Source organism: Cnephaeus nilssonii (genome assembly GCF_951640355.1).
Source record: "Cnephaeus nilssonii genome assembly, chromosome: 18".
NCBI lineage: Eukaryota > Metazoa > Chordata > Mammalia > Chiroptera > Vespertilionidae > Cnephaeus > Cnephaeus nilssonii.
In genome coordinates, this window is record NC_137089.1 from 4,136,246 (window position 1) to 4,152,591 (window position 16,346).

Consider the following 16,346-nt stretch of genomic DNA (forward strand, 5'->3'; position numbering starts at 1 on the left):
ACCCGGCTTTTCATGACATCTCCAACCCCCATCTGAACAACTCTCTCTACTGGTTTATAAAACCACTGAAGCAAATCAGCTTGCAAACAACCCTGGCAGTTCCCCCATCACTGGATTTTACTGAGTCAGGGCTATGAATTTGATATTGACTTTTCCTCGCACTTTATGGGAGGCATGAAAACAGCCCCTGCACTTGATCTTAAAACATTCATATTTGACTGTTGGTGGCTCTTGTCAAAATAGAAGCTTCTTTATGTGCCCAAGAGGCCACACTGCCATTCTGGAAATCTGAACTTTTGATTAATTGCACAGTAATGAATTCGCCCATCTTCTTTCTACATGGTCCTTGACTGCCAGTCTGATGCTTACCTAGTGAAGCTTTTTAAGTTCTGTTGGAATGTTTTTGTCCCCATGTTCCTGAAGTTGCAAGAATTACTAAAACTCACTAAGAATAAAGACTTACCACAACAAAAATCTCATACACAGACATAAAGTGAATGTTTCCTTGTGCACCAGGCAATGTTCTGCGGGTTTTACATCCTGCATTCATTTCTTCTTCTTTATTCATGCTGTGATAGGTCCTGAAAGCCTACTATGTACCAGGCATCCTTCTAGGCTTCAAGGAGAGGCTGCCGAGTCCCTGCTCTGGTTTAGTGGGAAATAGGAACAAGTGAACAGAATGATAAATCTACCAAATAAGTAAACCAGGAGTGGGTGGAGGGGAAAGGGCGACTTTGGAAAAGGAGCTCACATATGAAGGGCAGACTTGCTTCCTAGGGAAATGGGATTGGGCTGGGACAGGAAGCACATGTATGTGTTGGTGTTTTGGGGTGGAGGGCTAACTAAAGTTGAGGGGCATGCTTTGGGGTGCCCAGCTTCCATTGGGAGATTTTCAAACCCATGTGATTTGGGCTTTTGCTCCCTTCTGGAGTTTGCACTGAGTGACTACACTCTAGTTTATTGCTGAACAAATATTATATATATATATGGCTAATATGCTAAGTGTTCGACCTTCTGACCGGTCGCTATGACACGCACTGACTACCAGGAGCTGCTGGATGCACACTGGCCATTTACTGAGAAAGGGCACCGTGGACCTGGCACCCACAAAGCAACACTCGCTTCCCCCAAGTGGGACACAGGCCCCCCCACCACCCCAGAGTGGCAGCCCACCAAATTGCAGCCAATGCTACTGAGACCCCATGCTGCAAAATGCAGCCCATAGCCCATCCCATCCCGGCCCAGCCCAGCTTGAAAATGGTGGCTGTGGGTGCTGGGTAATGACATTACATAGCAACGCCCGGCTTCCTCTCCCTAGCGACTAGCCTCCTTGCAGTTTCTTCAGCCCAGGAACACGACTTGCTTTATAGCCAGGTGGAAACATTTCACACTTTAACCAAATGTCTGTGAAGCGTTTTCCCGTGTCTCATCTCATTTGATCTTCACAGAAGTCCTGGAGTAGGTAGATAGGAGACTCGGTAGAATCCTATTTTCTTTTCATTAGCAAGACAGTGGAGATTTAGAAAGTTTAGAAACTTGACCCGACTGAAAAGAAGAAAGAAATGGTGGACCTTGAAAATGACTTCAGGTTTTCTCACTGCGCAGAATATAGTCAAACACTGCTATAGTTAAATATTTTACCTTTTGTTCTCCCTGCATGATCTACAATAATAATCTGCTTCATGTTGATATTTACTGCTGTGTTGCTGACAATTACCTGAAAGAGAAGTTGGGGTGCTTCACTGGGCTGGAAAAAGTTTAGCTAAATCAGAAAGCAGGTCTTATTAAGCAAGTTTATTATATATATATATATATATATATATATATATATATATATATATATATATAAAAGGCTAAGTTGACTCGCGCATGCATGATACATATAAAGCTCTCACTGGCGCCAGTCACACCTGTGTGTTTCAATCTGTCATTGTCGATCATGTATTTGGTTGACACTTCTATTATAAAGAAAGGGTGAATGGTGATGTTAAAATATTTCTTCTAATTATTTTCCTTTCAATGTGCACAAATTCGTGCACCAGGCCACTAGTCTATTCATAAACATTTACAGGGTCCTACTGCATGTAGAGCATCGTGCTGTTTATTGCCTGTAATCCTCACAAAATCCACGCAGCAGCCCACTGACCAATGCATAACCTTTCTCCATCAGGTTGTTATGATTCTCCTTATTTTATTAAGTTCTCAGACACTTTCTGGGCAAGCTCTTCTGTTGCATCAAGCAATTTATTTTGGGGCCAATATGACTCCGTTTTAATTATTTTAGCCCTGTAGTATAGTTTAACTTCTTTTTTTAAATTTTATTTTTTATTGACTTCAGAGAGGAAGGGAAAGGGAGAGAGAGAGAGAAATATCAGTGATGAGAGAGAATCATTGATCGGCTGCCTCCTGCATGCCCCATACTGGGGATTGAGCCTGCAACCTGGGCATGTGCCCTGACCAGGAATCCAACCATGACCTCCTGGTTCATAGTTTGATGCTAAACCACTGAGCCACACCAGCTGGGCTAGCTTGGTTCTGAACTTGCTGAGTTTCTCCCCTCTGACACTTCTCCCCACCCCAACTTACACTTTCTCCTTCCCTCCCCATCCCCTCTTCCCTCCTCCCTCCCCTTTTTCTCCTCCCTCCCCTCTCATTCCCTTCTCTCTTTTACCCTCCTTGGCTAACTTCTCCAGGCAAATCCCGGCCCTCTGCCCACTCCTTTCTTATGTGCTAGGATAGATTCTTGGCTTGGCCCTGCTCATGGCCCTCTCCTCCGCCCAAGCTTCAGACAGAAGGGGAGAGGTGGGAAGTAAAGGCATCCCTGTGCCGCAGGAAGGGAGGGTTTCTCTAACCACCTCAGTGCCATGGTGGGAGGGAGGGAGAATTAGGCCCCAACTGTAGGACCCTCAAGTCCCCTGCTTGTGGTTTACAAGATCCAGCCCCAACGCCCTGTGGCCCCTCCTTCCTCTGCTCATCGCTGTTCCATAAGCTCAAGGGACACCTCACTCACCTGTGCGCTTGTCCTCTGGCCTCCAGGAGGGCTCTTCTGGACATTCACATCCTTGAACCAGCTTGTCATTTAGGCCGTCCCTTAAAATGTCACCTCCGCCATGAGGCCTTCTGAAGATGACAGGTCCATATAAAGAAGCTCCAACAATCTAGCATGACACCCTATTTCGTCCCCTCACAGCATTTGCCCACAGTGGCAATCATAGGGCTTCTATTTGTTTTTCTGATTCTGCTTCCACCTTTCACTGGATACACACGGTGTGAGCGCAGGAACCTCCCAGGACCTGGTCAGGGAACATTGCCCGCTGGGTAGAAGCTCGCTCCTGAGGGTTTAGTCATTGATTCTATGAATGAGAACAGAAACTCGGGCAAGACAGGGAAGGAGGGCCAGGAGCACGAGTTAGGAGCTAAGCGAGAAGCCAGGATTCGGATTCCGTGCTCTGCCCGAGTCCCCAGCCCTTGGTTCGCCCAGGCTGGCGGAGGCCGGGCTGGCCCAGGGCCTAGGGAGGCGAGCGCCCGCCGTCCACCGAACCGTGAACCACGAACCCAAGGGAACTGGGAGCAAGTCACTACCAAGGAGCGGGGGCTTCGCGGTGCTCTGGGCCTGGTCCAACACAGCAACTTGTATTTTACTTACGAAGCGGAGGTGACAGAAAACGTAAAGCTGCGGTGGCCAGGAGAAGCAGAGGGAGACCCCACTCCCGGCTACCTCCCCTTTGCCCCCCACCTCCGCTCTGCCCGGGGAAAGCCCAGCGCCCACGGGAGCGCGGACAGTCCCGCGGCGCGGTGGCCTGAGCGGATGCCCAGGCGCTCCGGGCCGTGGGGCGCGCAGGGGTGGGGGCTGCGGGGAGGGCGGGGCGCCGACGGGGCGGGACGATGCGGCCCCACCCCGCGAGGCGTGCTGGAGGCGGGTTGCGCTCGGCCCGCGGCGCTCCTCGCTCTCCGGCAGCTGGTGCGGGCTGAGGCTGGAGCAGCAGGAAGGGGGCGGTGGGAGCGCGGAGGAGGGAGGAGGCGGCGGCGGCGCGTGTGGCGGGCGGGCGGGAGGGCGGTTGGCACCGGCTTGTAAATAAACTGCGATGCTGTCTCGGGCTCGCCGGCCCGGGTGCCGCCGCCGCCGCCGCCCGGGAGCGCGGGTGCCAGGCTCCCGCCGCCGCGCGCCCTAGCGCCTCCGCGGCAGCCTCGCACGCCCTCGCCCTCTCCCCGCAGCCCTCCCGCCTGCGCCCCCCGGGGTCCCGCGGCTGACCCGCGCGGGATGTGACCCCCTTTCACCCTGCCCGGCCTCCCCTGACCTCCGGGGGGCCCGCCTTTGCCTGCTTTTGGGGCGGTGGGTGGGGAGGGGCGCGCGGATCATGGCATTGGAGTTCCCGGGCTTGCAGCCGCCGCCGCCGCCTCGTCCACGCACCCCGAGCGCCCCTTCTTCCTGTAGCAGCAGCGGAGGAGGCGAAGCGGCCGGCGGGGGCGAGGCAGATGGGGCTCAAGGCGCGCAGGGCGGCTGGGGCGGCCGGCGGAGGCGGCGGCGGGGGCGGCGGAGGCGGCGGGGCCGCTAACCCGGCGGGAGGGGACGCAGCGGCAGCCGGCGATGAGGAGCGGAAAGTGGGGCTGGCGCCCAGCGAGGTGGAGCAAGTCACCTTGGCGCTCGGGGCCGGAACGGACAAAGATGGGACCCTGCTGCTGGAGGGCGGCGGCCGTGACGAGGGGCCTCGGAGGACCCCGCAGGGCATCGGGCTCCTGGCCAAGACCCCCCTGAGCCGCCCTGTGAAGAGGAACAACGCCAAGTACCGGCGCATCCAAACTTTGATCTACGACGCCCTGGAGAGACCGCGGGGCTGGGCGCTGCTCTACCACGCGCTCGTGTGAGTACCTGGCATTCGGGGCGCCTCTGGGCGGCGGCGCAGGTTGGGGTTCGGGGTGGAGGCCTGAGATGAGGACTCCGGGGCTTTGCATGGCATTGGAGACCAGCCTGCCCCCAGTGCGCGCGTCTCTGCCGGTTTGGTCTGTGTCCATTAACCGCTCGCTGGGTGTCGGACCCCAAGGCTTAAAAAAGGTCCAAGCGTGGTCCCTCGGACCATTTGGAGGTTGGATCGGCGTGTTTGCGCATTGAGGACACCTTCTCCGGAGGCTGGTAGCCAAGCTGGAAAGAATGATGTGATTTTTCCAGTGAATGTGGAGGTTGAGCAGGATAAAGCGGCTCCTCCCTTGTCCGCTGTGTTGCTTGGGGCGGGTCCCTTCTCTGGGGATCGCTACTGAGTTTGGAGGATGCATCCTGGAGTTGGGATGGGAGTTGCCCACAGTGGTGTGTGTGTGTGGGTTGCTTCCTTGTGCTCCCTTTCTGAGGGCTGCATCCTGGTCTAGAAAAGGTCCTGGCGTTGCTGTAATTGGGGACTTGGGCTGGTCAAAGCGCATGTCTTTGAGTTCTTTTTAGGGAGGTTAATGAGAGAGAGTGTGTGTGTCTCAGGCTCCATGCCTAGACTGAGAGGCTGGGGCTTACCAGTGCCGGAGGGGGAGTGCCCGGAGGCTTATTTTGGCTGGAACATCTCCTGACTTGGTCCTGAGCTCCCCTCTGCCTCCACTGCTGCCCGTTCTCCTGCTATGGCTGGGCAGGAACACGGTGGAGGTGTGTGTGGAGGGGCCTGGGCTGGAGGTGTGCCCCTGGGCGCCCTTCCCCCAGGAAAAGTCCCCCTGCAGTCAGGAGGTAAATGTGTGTGCACCCCACACTCTGGATAGAACATCTTCCTGTGTTTGGGGAGAGGGAGGGGATGGAGAGGTGGCTCCTCCCCAGGAGGGGAGATCAGGGCTGTAGGCTCACACCTGCGGGCTGGCAGGGCACATCACCCCTTGCCTCCCCTTGCCTCCTGTCTGTGGCTTAGTCATCCTGACGGCTGCTTCTTACGAGGCTGTACCTTAGTGGGTGGAGAACTGGTCATGACCTTGACCCCTTATAAGCGTTTAGCTTTGGATATTCCTCTCTGTCCTCCTCCATGATTGATGGGGCCCCAAGGGAGTTCAGAAAGCCTTGGAGTTACACTACCTGCCAATCTTCCTGGGTTGGAATGCTTTCCCAGATTTGGCCACCAGGTGGGGTTGTTGGCACAGAACCTCTGAGTTGGCAACAGGTTTCTTTAGAGAGGTTCCTGAAGCCTAGAGAGGTGGCCTCCCTGGAAACTGAGGTACCAGCAGGAGGGAGGGGGCATCCAGCCAGGGGCATGGGTTTAGGGTGGCCTAGCCTTTGGCGTCCTCATATATTTGCAGGTGTAAGTAGTGGAGAGAAGGGTTAGCAGTTCATTGCTTTTCCATTTGCTTTCTTCAGGTGGTACAAAGGGATTAAAAATGCATTCATCTCGCTGTCTCTAACACTGGATTTAGTGAAATTGAACTGCAGTTAATACTGGAATATGTGATAATAAAAAGGCACAAGTTATTCGAGTGCACACAAACATACACAGACTCACATGTTCTTTTGCACGTACATGGGGTTCAGTACTTATTGGATGACTTACAAACCGGGGTGGGGGGGTGGGGTGGGGGGAGCGGTCGTCCCCCTGGAGCTTGTGGGCTTCGTCTTTTTTCTTCCACCTTTTCCAGCCACACCCCAGGCCTGCCTTGCCCAGTCTGGGGAAAGGGTAGCTGAGGCCTGTGATGGCCAGAGTCTCGATAATCCTTCTCTAGAATTATCCACCACCCAGAAGCAGGTATGAGAATGCCAACACCTGTAGCCTCAGTTTCCCAGAAGGTTCCAGGAAAACATAAGACTGTGGGAGAGGGAGGAGCTGGATACCTAGCGATGCGGCCAGGTACTTTTAAACGATCACCATGGGCCTGTGAGGTGGGAATTACCTACATTTTGTAGATGAGAAGATGAAACCTTCCAGGGAGAAAACCACGTGTCCAAGATCCCACAGCTAATGGCTCCTGAGCTCACGTCTGAATGCAGTGGGTCAGGTCTGTTTCTGAGCCCGGACCCCTGTTCGGACCCTCTGCGACAATGACAGAACGCTTAGTATTTTCACTGGGTGCCCCATTGGTAACACGGTTCCTACCTCCCTGTAATGCCTCTGCCTCCCCTTCCCAGCTCCCAGTCGGCAAATGGCTAGAAATGGACTTTGAAATGAAAACAGGGGCTGCTCAGAATGAGGGAATGTGGGATGGGCTTGGGGGTGGGAATGTGGGTTCAGCTTAGTTCGGATGGTGCAGGAAAGCCGTGTGGGGCTGGGCTGAGCGGATGTCGCAGGTTAAGTAGTGAGTGGGTGACTTGCACATCCTCCTCCAGCTTAGGAGGAAGTCCAGTCAGTTGAACAAAATTGAACCTTTCATTGATGATTCAGGATTTTGCAAGACACTGAAACCATCCCTGGATGCTTCGAACCATCCATTATCCTGCTCTGAGCTGTGGCTAATGGTGTGAGGGGGGCAGGAAATTGGGCTGATCCTGGGCTCACAGTCTAGTGCATGGTTTGTTTTGTTTGTTTGTTTTTAAATGAACCAGACCCATGCGATGCGATTTTTCTCCCCTCTGTTCTAAAGGTAGAATACAGCAAATGTGACGCCCAAGACCCCACCCCTTTGCCTTAAATGTCCCTCCCCCCTTGCTCCTGGCTGCTCACTTGGCCCAGCTGTGGGGGCACCTCCTCTGGGAGCAGCTTTTCCCCACCCTCCAGATTGAGCTGGAATGGCCCCCTTTCGGCAGCATCCCCAGTCCTAGGATTTTGCTTGGTGCATTGGATCCATCTGCCTGCTCGTCTCCCCATTGAACTGAGAGCTGCTTGGGAGCAGGGGCTGTGGGTTCCTTAGCATCCTCAGTCCCAGCAGGCTGCGGGCCCCTGGTGGTTACTCAGCAAGCCTTTCCTGGATGGATGAGTGCAAGAACCCTCTCAGGTTTGCTAAGACTCCATTCTGCACAGCGTTCCTATTATAACAACAACAACAACAACAATACTAGGTAGCCAAGGTCAGCATGTAGGATTTTGCTGATAAGAATGGTTCTCAGAGGTCTTACAATGGACTCTGGGGAGGGAAAAAGGAGGGAGACCATGCCCCGAGCCCAGTAAGGCTGGTCTGTTCTCTGCTTTGTTAGTCTTACGGCTGAAAGGGGTTCTGGTGCTGTGGACAAGGTGCTGGGCTTGGAGTTCCCATCTGGCCTTGGCCTTCAGTCTGTGCTTTGCAGGAGTCCAGTTGGGGATGACCTGTTGTTGGGGAGGATAATGCTGTCCTAACACAGGGTGGTTTTTAGACCTAAAGACAATGGTGTGTATGAATGGAATTGGCCCGGCATCAGCCACTCAGTGTTCATTAGCTGATTTCCAATAGGGGTCTCCGTCTCCTTAGCCATGCGCACTGACCACTGTACTGCCCGGCATTGTCTCGGGACTCCCCTTCCTGGCCTGTTCGGCATTGCTGCTGGATTGGCATTGCACAGGCACCCCTGCCCTGCCCACCTCTCCATGGCCTGCTGGGTGTGTCCACAGACCAAGGGGGAAGCAATCACAAAGACTACCCACTGGCTGCCTTTTCATTTTGCTACAACCATAGGTTTGACGAGGGGTTACTATCCAAAATACATAGGGAATTCAGACAGCTCAATAGCAAGAAAGCAAATAATCGGATGAAACCAAAGGGCAAAGGACCCAAATAGATATTTTTCCACGAAGATATACAAATGGTCCACAGGTACCTGAAGAGGTACTCCCCCTCACTAATCATCAGGGCAATGCAAGTTAAAATCATAGTGAGGTCCCACCTCACACCTGTTAGGATGGCTGTCGAAGAGACAGAAGTGAAGTGTTGGCAAAGATGGAGAGAGAAGGGAACCCAGTGCAGTGCTGGTGCGGTTGTAGATTGGTGCAGCCACTATGGAAAGCAGGACTGGTTGAGCTGAACGCACTTCCTCTCTTTATATACTTTAAAAAATTCTTAAGTTACAGTTGGCATACAGTATTGTATTAGTTTCAGGTATGCAATAGTGGTTAGACATTTATGTAACTTGCCCTGTCAGAAGGGCTATCATCAGTAAACCAACAAATGACAAGTATTGGCGATGGTGTGGAGAAAAGGGAACCTGTTGGTCCATATGCTGTTGATGGGAATGTAAATTGGTGCAGTCCTGTGAAGAGCAGTATGGAGGTTCCTCAAAAAAATGAAAATAGATCTACCATATGACCCAGCTACTCACTTCTGAGTAGTTACCTGAAGAAATCCAAAGCAGTAATTCAAAAAGATATATGCACCTCTATGTTCATTGCAGTGTTGTTTGCTGCCCGATAAACGATCGGGTACAGAAGATGTGGTATATATGCACAATGAACACACTTGCTTAGGTTCATGGATTCTGTATAGTCCCTGTCTCGGGTACCTTGGGCTTTGTCCAGGTAAGACAAACACACAGGAGGAACGTGCATTCATTTCAAGGCCACACATGCCGAGTTAAGGGCAAGCCTTGTGCCAGGCCCTGAGCCACAACGCTTCCCCTGTGGAGAGAGACTTGAAACAACGGAATTGACATAGTCCAGCAAATGCAAGACAGAATGCGACGAGGAGCTGAGACGAGCAGACAGGCGAGGGCACTGGGAAGCCTCCTGAATCGCGTCAGGAGAAGGATTTGGAGATGGCAAGACCGATGTCAGCACCAAGGTTCAGGCCACCTCTGGGTTCGCAGGTGTCACGATGCGAATCAGATCCCATCTACACTGTTGCCACAGAAGAGCTAGAGGAGGTTGCTTGGAATGTGTTCCCGAGAAAACAAATGGGGTTAGAACTCAGGACCAAGATGGCTTTTGCGTGTGGTTTACGAATGAAGGAGAGTAAAGGCTCAGGCACTTGGCCCACGGAGTGTGACGTCGCAGGCTCTGCGTGGCTCCCTCCCCTGGGCTGCTGTCCTGGCTGCAGCCCTCAGGGCTCAGATCTGTTTCCTCCCCTCCTTTCCATCCTTCAAGAGACACAACGTCCTCTGGACCCTGTCAGAGTGTCAGAGTTGAGTTGGGGCATATAAAGAATACCAACTTAACAATAATAACCAAGGTTTTTACATGTTTTCATAATTTATTATATCCCCCCTTTGGGCAACATCACCAGGGTGCCTGCTCTGTATGTATTAGCAACAACGGCTGTCACAGCGGGTGCCTTCTTACAAATCACACCAAGTCTGGCTCTCCTGAGCCAGTGTTGTATCTGCGGGCAGGCAGCTGTGCACAGAGCTCCTTTGGCGTTGACCCCTCGATTCTCTGTCACCTTGTTGTAGCAGCTTAAGTCCAGCTCTACCTTGTGGCCGTCTTTTGAGGGGGACAGGATGACATATTATACCCCACGACTTGAAAATACAGAGCGGGGGAATGGGGAATGTGTTCATCCAGCTGCGGCCTCTGTGCCTGTGGAAAATCTCTCACACTATCGCTCAGTTCATCTCCCCGCCCTGCCCCTCATAAAATCCCAGCGTGGCTTTATCTCTCCCACATACACTGGTTACAGCGGCTTCTACACCGAGCAATGTCAGTCCAAACAATGAAACCTCAGGCCTCAGGAATCAGCAAGTCGAATCAGACTTATCAGCAGATAGTTACTTAACGGCATTTGATGGGGTTTTGATGGATCCAGTCACTGGGTGGATTACAAAACCCAGAGGCCATCGGAGCCGGAAAGAACGCCGGAGGGGAGGAAACCGAGGCCCAGGGCCGTAGGGTCAAAGGGAGGATGCAAATGCACCTGCTCTTCATCCCAGGCTGGTCCATTCGGCCAGGCCAGCCTCCCCTGTGGTGCTCCAGCGGCTCTGTGCCAATGGGGCGCCCTCACCTGCAGCAAGTGAATGCAGGGGTGCCCCACTTAGGATCTGGGTCCAATGACCAGAAAAAAAAGGACTGAAGCCAGGTGTGGGCTCACCGGGCATCCGTACACAAGCTCCAGTTAGCCTCTTGCCAAGGAGGGTTTCTCCTGCTGAAGTTCCCAGTGCCCAGATCCCATTTTCTCTCTCTCTTTTAAAAAAATATATTTTTATTGATTTCAGAGAGGAAGGGAGAGGGGGATAGAGATAGAAACATCAATGATGAGAGAGAATAGCTGTCTCCTGCATGCCCCCTACTGGGAATCAAACCCACAACCCGAAATTGTGCCCTTGACCAGAATCAAACCCGGGACCCTTCAGTCCACAGGCCGATGCTCTATCCACTGAGCCAAACCAGCTAGGGCCAGATCCCCTTTTCTCCATTCCCTACCCCTATCCACTCCATCAAGAGTCCTGTAAACTAATCTCTGATCTCTATCGAGCTCAACACTGAGTCGAGACATTCACAACCTTCATAATAGTGATAACAAGTGTCTGCAGCCATTTGGGTTGTTTATAATGTCACCTGTGGGGCAGCACCACCATCAGTTCCATTTGTGGAAACCTGATTTATTTTCATTAACAGTAGTCACTGACGTGTATGGAGTCATTTCCCTGGGCCACGTTGGGCTCTAGAAGGTTCTCCTGAGGGGGTGTGGTGACTTGAGGTTCACCAGTGTTTCTGTGCTTTCTTGGTGGTTCTTAAGTAAAGGGAGTCTCCTGGCCCAAGGCTCATGGTAATTCGGTGGTATTTTCTCCCCTCACTAATTTTTTTCCTTTAGGATAGTCATTTAGGAAAAAAAATCCAAATTAAAAGTCTTTGTCAATAGGTCGGTTTGCTGCCTGGCATCTTATGATAGCTCGTCCTTTTGAGCTCTTTTGGGTGCCAGGATGGGAGCGTTCTTAAAAGTAACCCTGAAACTTGGCCACTGCCTGCGTTATCCTGTGGGGAAGGCGCTGTGTTCTTACTGAGGTTGCGGTGTGTTCACGTATTAGTCATTCTCACCAAATAGCACAGGAGAGTTCTTTGACGTGAGCACGGAGGACTTCCGTTCTGCCAACACTCATCCGGACTGGCTTTCTGATGCTTTTCAAAGATGAAGCATCGTACTAATTTATAACGTGAGATACATTAGCATTTTCAAGACAACACTCCAATGGACGTCCCAGCTGCTCTCACAAATTTGGTTGAGAAGACGGCCGGATCTCGGTTGTGAGGTGTGGGGCCCTGCCTTCGCCCTTTGCCTGGCTTCCGGTTTCCTGGAGAAGTAATTCACATTCACCTTCAGGATTCTGGAACATAAAAGGGGAACGTTGAGATTTCTTCTCAAATTCCTCTTTTGTGTCATAAATTTTTAAAAATATATTTTTATTGATTTCAAAGAAGAAGGGAGAGGAGAGATAGAAACATCAGTGATGGGAGGGAATCATTGATTGGCTGCCTCCTGTACTCCCCACACTGGGGATCGAGTCCACAACCGGGGCATGTGCCCTGACTGGGAATCGAACTGTGATCTCCTGGTTCATAGGTCGACGCTCAACCACCGAGCTATGCTAGCTGGGCTGTGCCATGATTTTAACACCTTATTTGGCTGGGAAGAAATCTCACAGGAATATCTTATTTTTTCAATTTTCTTTTTTTTTTTAGGTTTACTATATATGCCTCCAAACATCTGTGGCTCAAACTCAGATGTGATCATTTGGCAGACATGGATTCTAGGCCTAGCTGATGCCGGGCCTTGGGCTAGGAATAGGGGGTCCAGTGGTGGCTAAGTCAGTCCCTGCCCTTGAGGGGCTCCCGGTCGAGTGGGTAAATGGGTAATTGCATAGTGGGTGATGCTCACTCTAACATACCTACCGCAGATCCTCGGGTGGCATCCTTTCCTTATAATGTTGGGGAGATGCCCTTGGAACTTAGCTCTTGTCGTATCAATTAGCCCGTGGTAAAACTGGTTTCATTATATGCTGTTTCACCGACAGCCTGTTGATGACGTTGAGTGAGGACTTACTGTGTCTACGGGTCTACTGAGGGCTCAGGTAGAGTTGCCAACACCGTTGAAGTGAGCCAGGGAAGATGCCCATCGGAAGAAGTAGATTTCAGGGTCAAAGACCATTCATTCTTCCTTCATTTTGTAATTTACCACCGTGACCATGGCTGTGTCACCGAGAACTCGAAAGTCTGCTTTATTCCTGCTCAAACGGAGCAGGGCTGGACTCCATGGAAGGGAACACGGGATCGTAAAACCCAGAGCTGGGAGGACCCTGAGCTATTTAACGAGGCTGGAGACTTGCTTCAGGCTGTTCCTGCCCTGAGTGCAAATCTTCACTCTCTGTAGTCCAGAGCCTCGTGGTCACTGGGCACACCAGCCAGACAGAACGGAGTTCTAGTGAAGGAGAAAGATGGAGCAGTGATTTCTGGGTAGATACCCATCGCGTCTGCTGTTCTAGTAAAGGAGAAAGAACGGCTGCCAGGCCTGGCCCTCGCACAGAGGGCTGAGCTGTGTGCTCGCTGCCTTTCCCGCCCAAAGTGGTGGAGGATATGAGACCCGGTCGGGAAGCCCTGGGCTCCCTGATGGGCCTTGCCCTTTGCGATGTCCTGGCAGCCTGCTGAGCCGGAAAGAAATGTCTGGGTGCTCTCTACTACGTGAGGGACGCTACTGCAGTGAAGGGTAGTGGGTGGTTGGAGGTGGGGGTGGATACAGGTGACCTTGGGAGACTTCCCACCGTGTGGCCCGCTCCTCACTCACTGGGCACCTGGAGCAAGATCATTGGACTGGAGGAGTCCTGATGGAACACGGGCGCTGGACCAGGAGGCAGGGTAGCGGGGCTCTTGTCTTGGGCTCTTTGACGTCATGTATGGGGGGTTCACCGTGAAGTAAGTGCGGAAGGATGGGTTAGACAGGGCTCCTGTCTTCAAATACCCCGCCGTCCAGACAGGCGGCAGACATGCCGTGACCACACAGGGAGGCAGGTGGCCTCGCAGTCATGATGTGGGCTCTGCCATCAGACATGGCAGCAAATCCCTGTTTCCTGACCTGTGTGACCTCCGGTAAGTTGCTTAACCTTCCTGAGCCTCAAATTCTTCATCGGTGAGATAGGGTCATATGACCTGCCCCTCCGACCACTGTGACTGCAGGGTGGCATAATGGCTGTACAGCAGCGGCCCCATGCTATTGATGACAATGGTAACCAATGACTCTCATGCCAAGGCAGATTGGCACATAGACCTAGGCCCAAGTACAGACAGACCTACCTCTGAACCAACCGACAGTTGTTCTGAGATCGGATCATGGCGGGCTTCCTGTAGGAGGCAGCCTTTGACTTGGACACAGAAGGCTATAGTGGTGTCAGGGTCTGGGTTAGGGCTAAAGGCAGAAGGAGTAGCTTTGGCAAGGCCTTGGAAGTGAGAAATGCAGCAGGTGAGTCAGGTGGAATCACTCTCAGTGGCTGAAGCTGGAGGCTCTTTGGGTGGGGGTGGGGGTAGCTGGGTGGTGAGAAGATGAAATAGGAAATGTAGTTGGAGGGGTCAGACCTTTTTAAACTACGGAATTGCTGTGCAGCCTTGAACAAGAAACCCCCATGTCTCTGTCCTTTCTTTCTTCCCCGAAAAATCAGGAAGTTGGATACTTCATAGGGTTTCTCCGTGAAGAAGCTATTTGCATTGGGGATGTCACCGTTCCTCATTGGGCAGGAACGTTACACATTCTGCAGGATTTTCGGCATCCTGGGGCCCGCCTACAGGAAGCCACAAGAGCCAGTGAGGTGTGGTAAACCAGATGACTCCCAGGCCTTTCCAAAGGCTCTGACGGGATGGCCGTAGCCTGGCCTGAGAGCCACCTGATGTGTCTGCCTCAGGTTCCCCGCGGCGGCGATGCGTGAAGTACAGACACAGGTGTGGGGGCTGGGGGCTGGGGGCTGGGGGAAACTGGCAGGGTTAGCCTAACTGGCTCTTGAGCTGAACGTGTGGCTCAGGTCAAATACCCACAGGCATCCTTTCAAAAGGCGGGCCTTACCTAAACACAAGCCACACGCAGCACACACACAGACACACCCTCCATTCCTAAGCCCCAGTGTTTGGAACGTTAATTAGTGTCACTGCATGAGACAAATGAAGCTGGGGACCTTGTGCTCCATCTGGAAAAAAATAGCGCTGCAAAATGCTGACGCCGGAAGCGGCAGAGCAGGGCACGCGTTCCTGGGATCTCACCAACACACAGACCCTCTGGGTGTGGAGCCCGCTGTTCCAGGAGCCCGCGCCCTTCGGCTGGATGGGGGGTGCTTTGTGGATGAAAAGATGGCTTGTTTCGGATGAGAAAGGCGTGTTGGAGCAGGGACTGTTAGGCAGCCTGCAGGTGTCTGAATCCCAGTTGTGTGACCTACAGCCAGCTCCACGACTCTGGATCTCAGTTTTCCCATCTATAAAATGGGGATAGTCATAGTACCCACCTCAAGTGTAGACATGAGGCCATGGAGGCTCAGAGAGGTTGGGTGACTTGCCCAGGGGCACAGAGCTGCATGGAGACCTGGATGGGCCTGAGTCCAAGCCATGCTTCCCCTCCCAGTCTGTTCCTGGGCCCTTCTCCCTGCGCTCCAGCCGGCCTGGCGCCCCGATTCAGCCTGCAGGAGGCTCTGCCTTGGCAGGCTCCCCGTGAGTATCCCGACCAGATCGTGGCTGCGTCACAGGCAGGAGCCGTGCGTGATATGTTTTCTTTTCATCGACAGTGCCAGGCATGATGCTGGGCACGGAGTCCGTGTTCAACACACACTGACTAATCCCCTTGGCCTTGCAGCATCCAAGCCCAGTTCCAAACAAAACCCAGATCTGAACTCGGGCACCGAAAGCTGCTGCTGGAGCGCTGAGCGCGCCGACTTCCGCGGGGACTTGGCGGCCGTGTGGGGGTCTGTGCCCTGGTGGCCCGGGCAGAGCCGCTGCCGTTTTCTCACAACCACCCCAGCCCGGTAGCAGAACTGAGCCAGCCTGATGTGTGGACTCGGGTCCAGGTTTTAAGCCGGTGGTTGTCTGCACTCGGAGATGACAATAGACAGTTTGATGGGAATTGATTTGTTGCAGTGCAGCTTTCTGGAAGGTAGGGAGTTTGGGTTGAAAGGGGACCAGGAAGGAGCTGGTCGGCCTCAGCCAGGGCTCGGGGGGCGCTCCGTCAGCCTCCAAGGGGCCTCTCAGGTTGAGCCCCAGGCTGTGTTGCGAGAAGAGCTGGGGATACAAAGATCAATATTTCGTGGTCTCTGGCCTCAAGGAGCCCCATCTACTGGTTCTGGGCAGCCCAGCATCTCTGCCCTCATCCCCTGCAGTATCTCCTCCAGCTTCCACTCTTGCTCACCTCCATCCATTCTCCACCCGGAAGGCAGGGTTGTCCTTTTTTGGGGTGAATTTGATCATGTACACAGCTCCAAGCCCTCAGCGGCTGCCTGTTAACTGTGGCACAAACCCCTCTCTCCTTGCCGAGACTCAGGCCCAGTGGGATTGACCCTGGCCCCCAACACCTCCACCAGGCAGTCCCAGTCCCAGCTC

General features: G+C 53.1%; 1 protein-coding gene across 1 annotated transcript in view; it reads left to right on the forward strand.

Moving 5' to 3' along the window:
- Positions 1 to 4,476: 4,476 nt before the first annotated feature.
- KCNQ3 (potassium voltage-gated channel subfamily Q member 3) overlaps positions 4,477 to 16,346 on the forward strand; it is a gene marked incomplete at both ends in the record, with an annotated part of 156,346 nt that continues 144,476 nt past the window's right edge. Inside the window, one exon of the mRNA XM_079796662.1 lies at positions 4,477 to 4,862. Within this exon, the coding sequence (XP_079652788.1) occupies positions 4,477 to 4,862 (386 nt within the window). The remainder of the gene's footprint in view (positions 4,863 to 16,346) is intronic.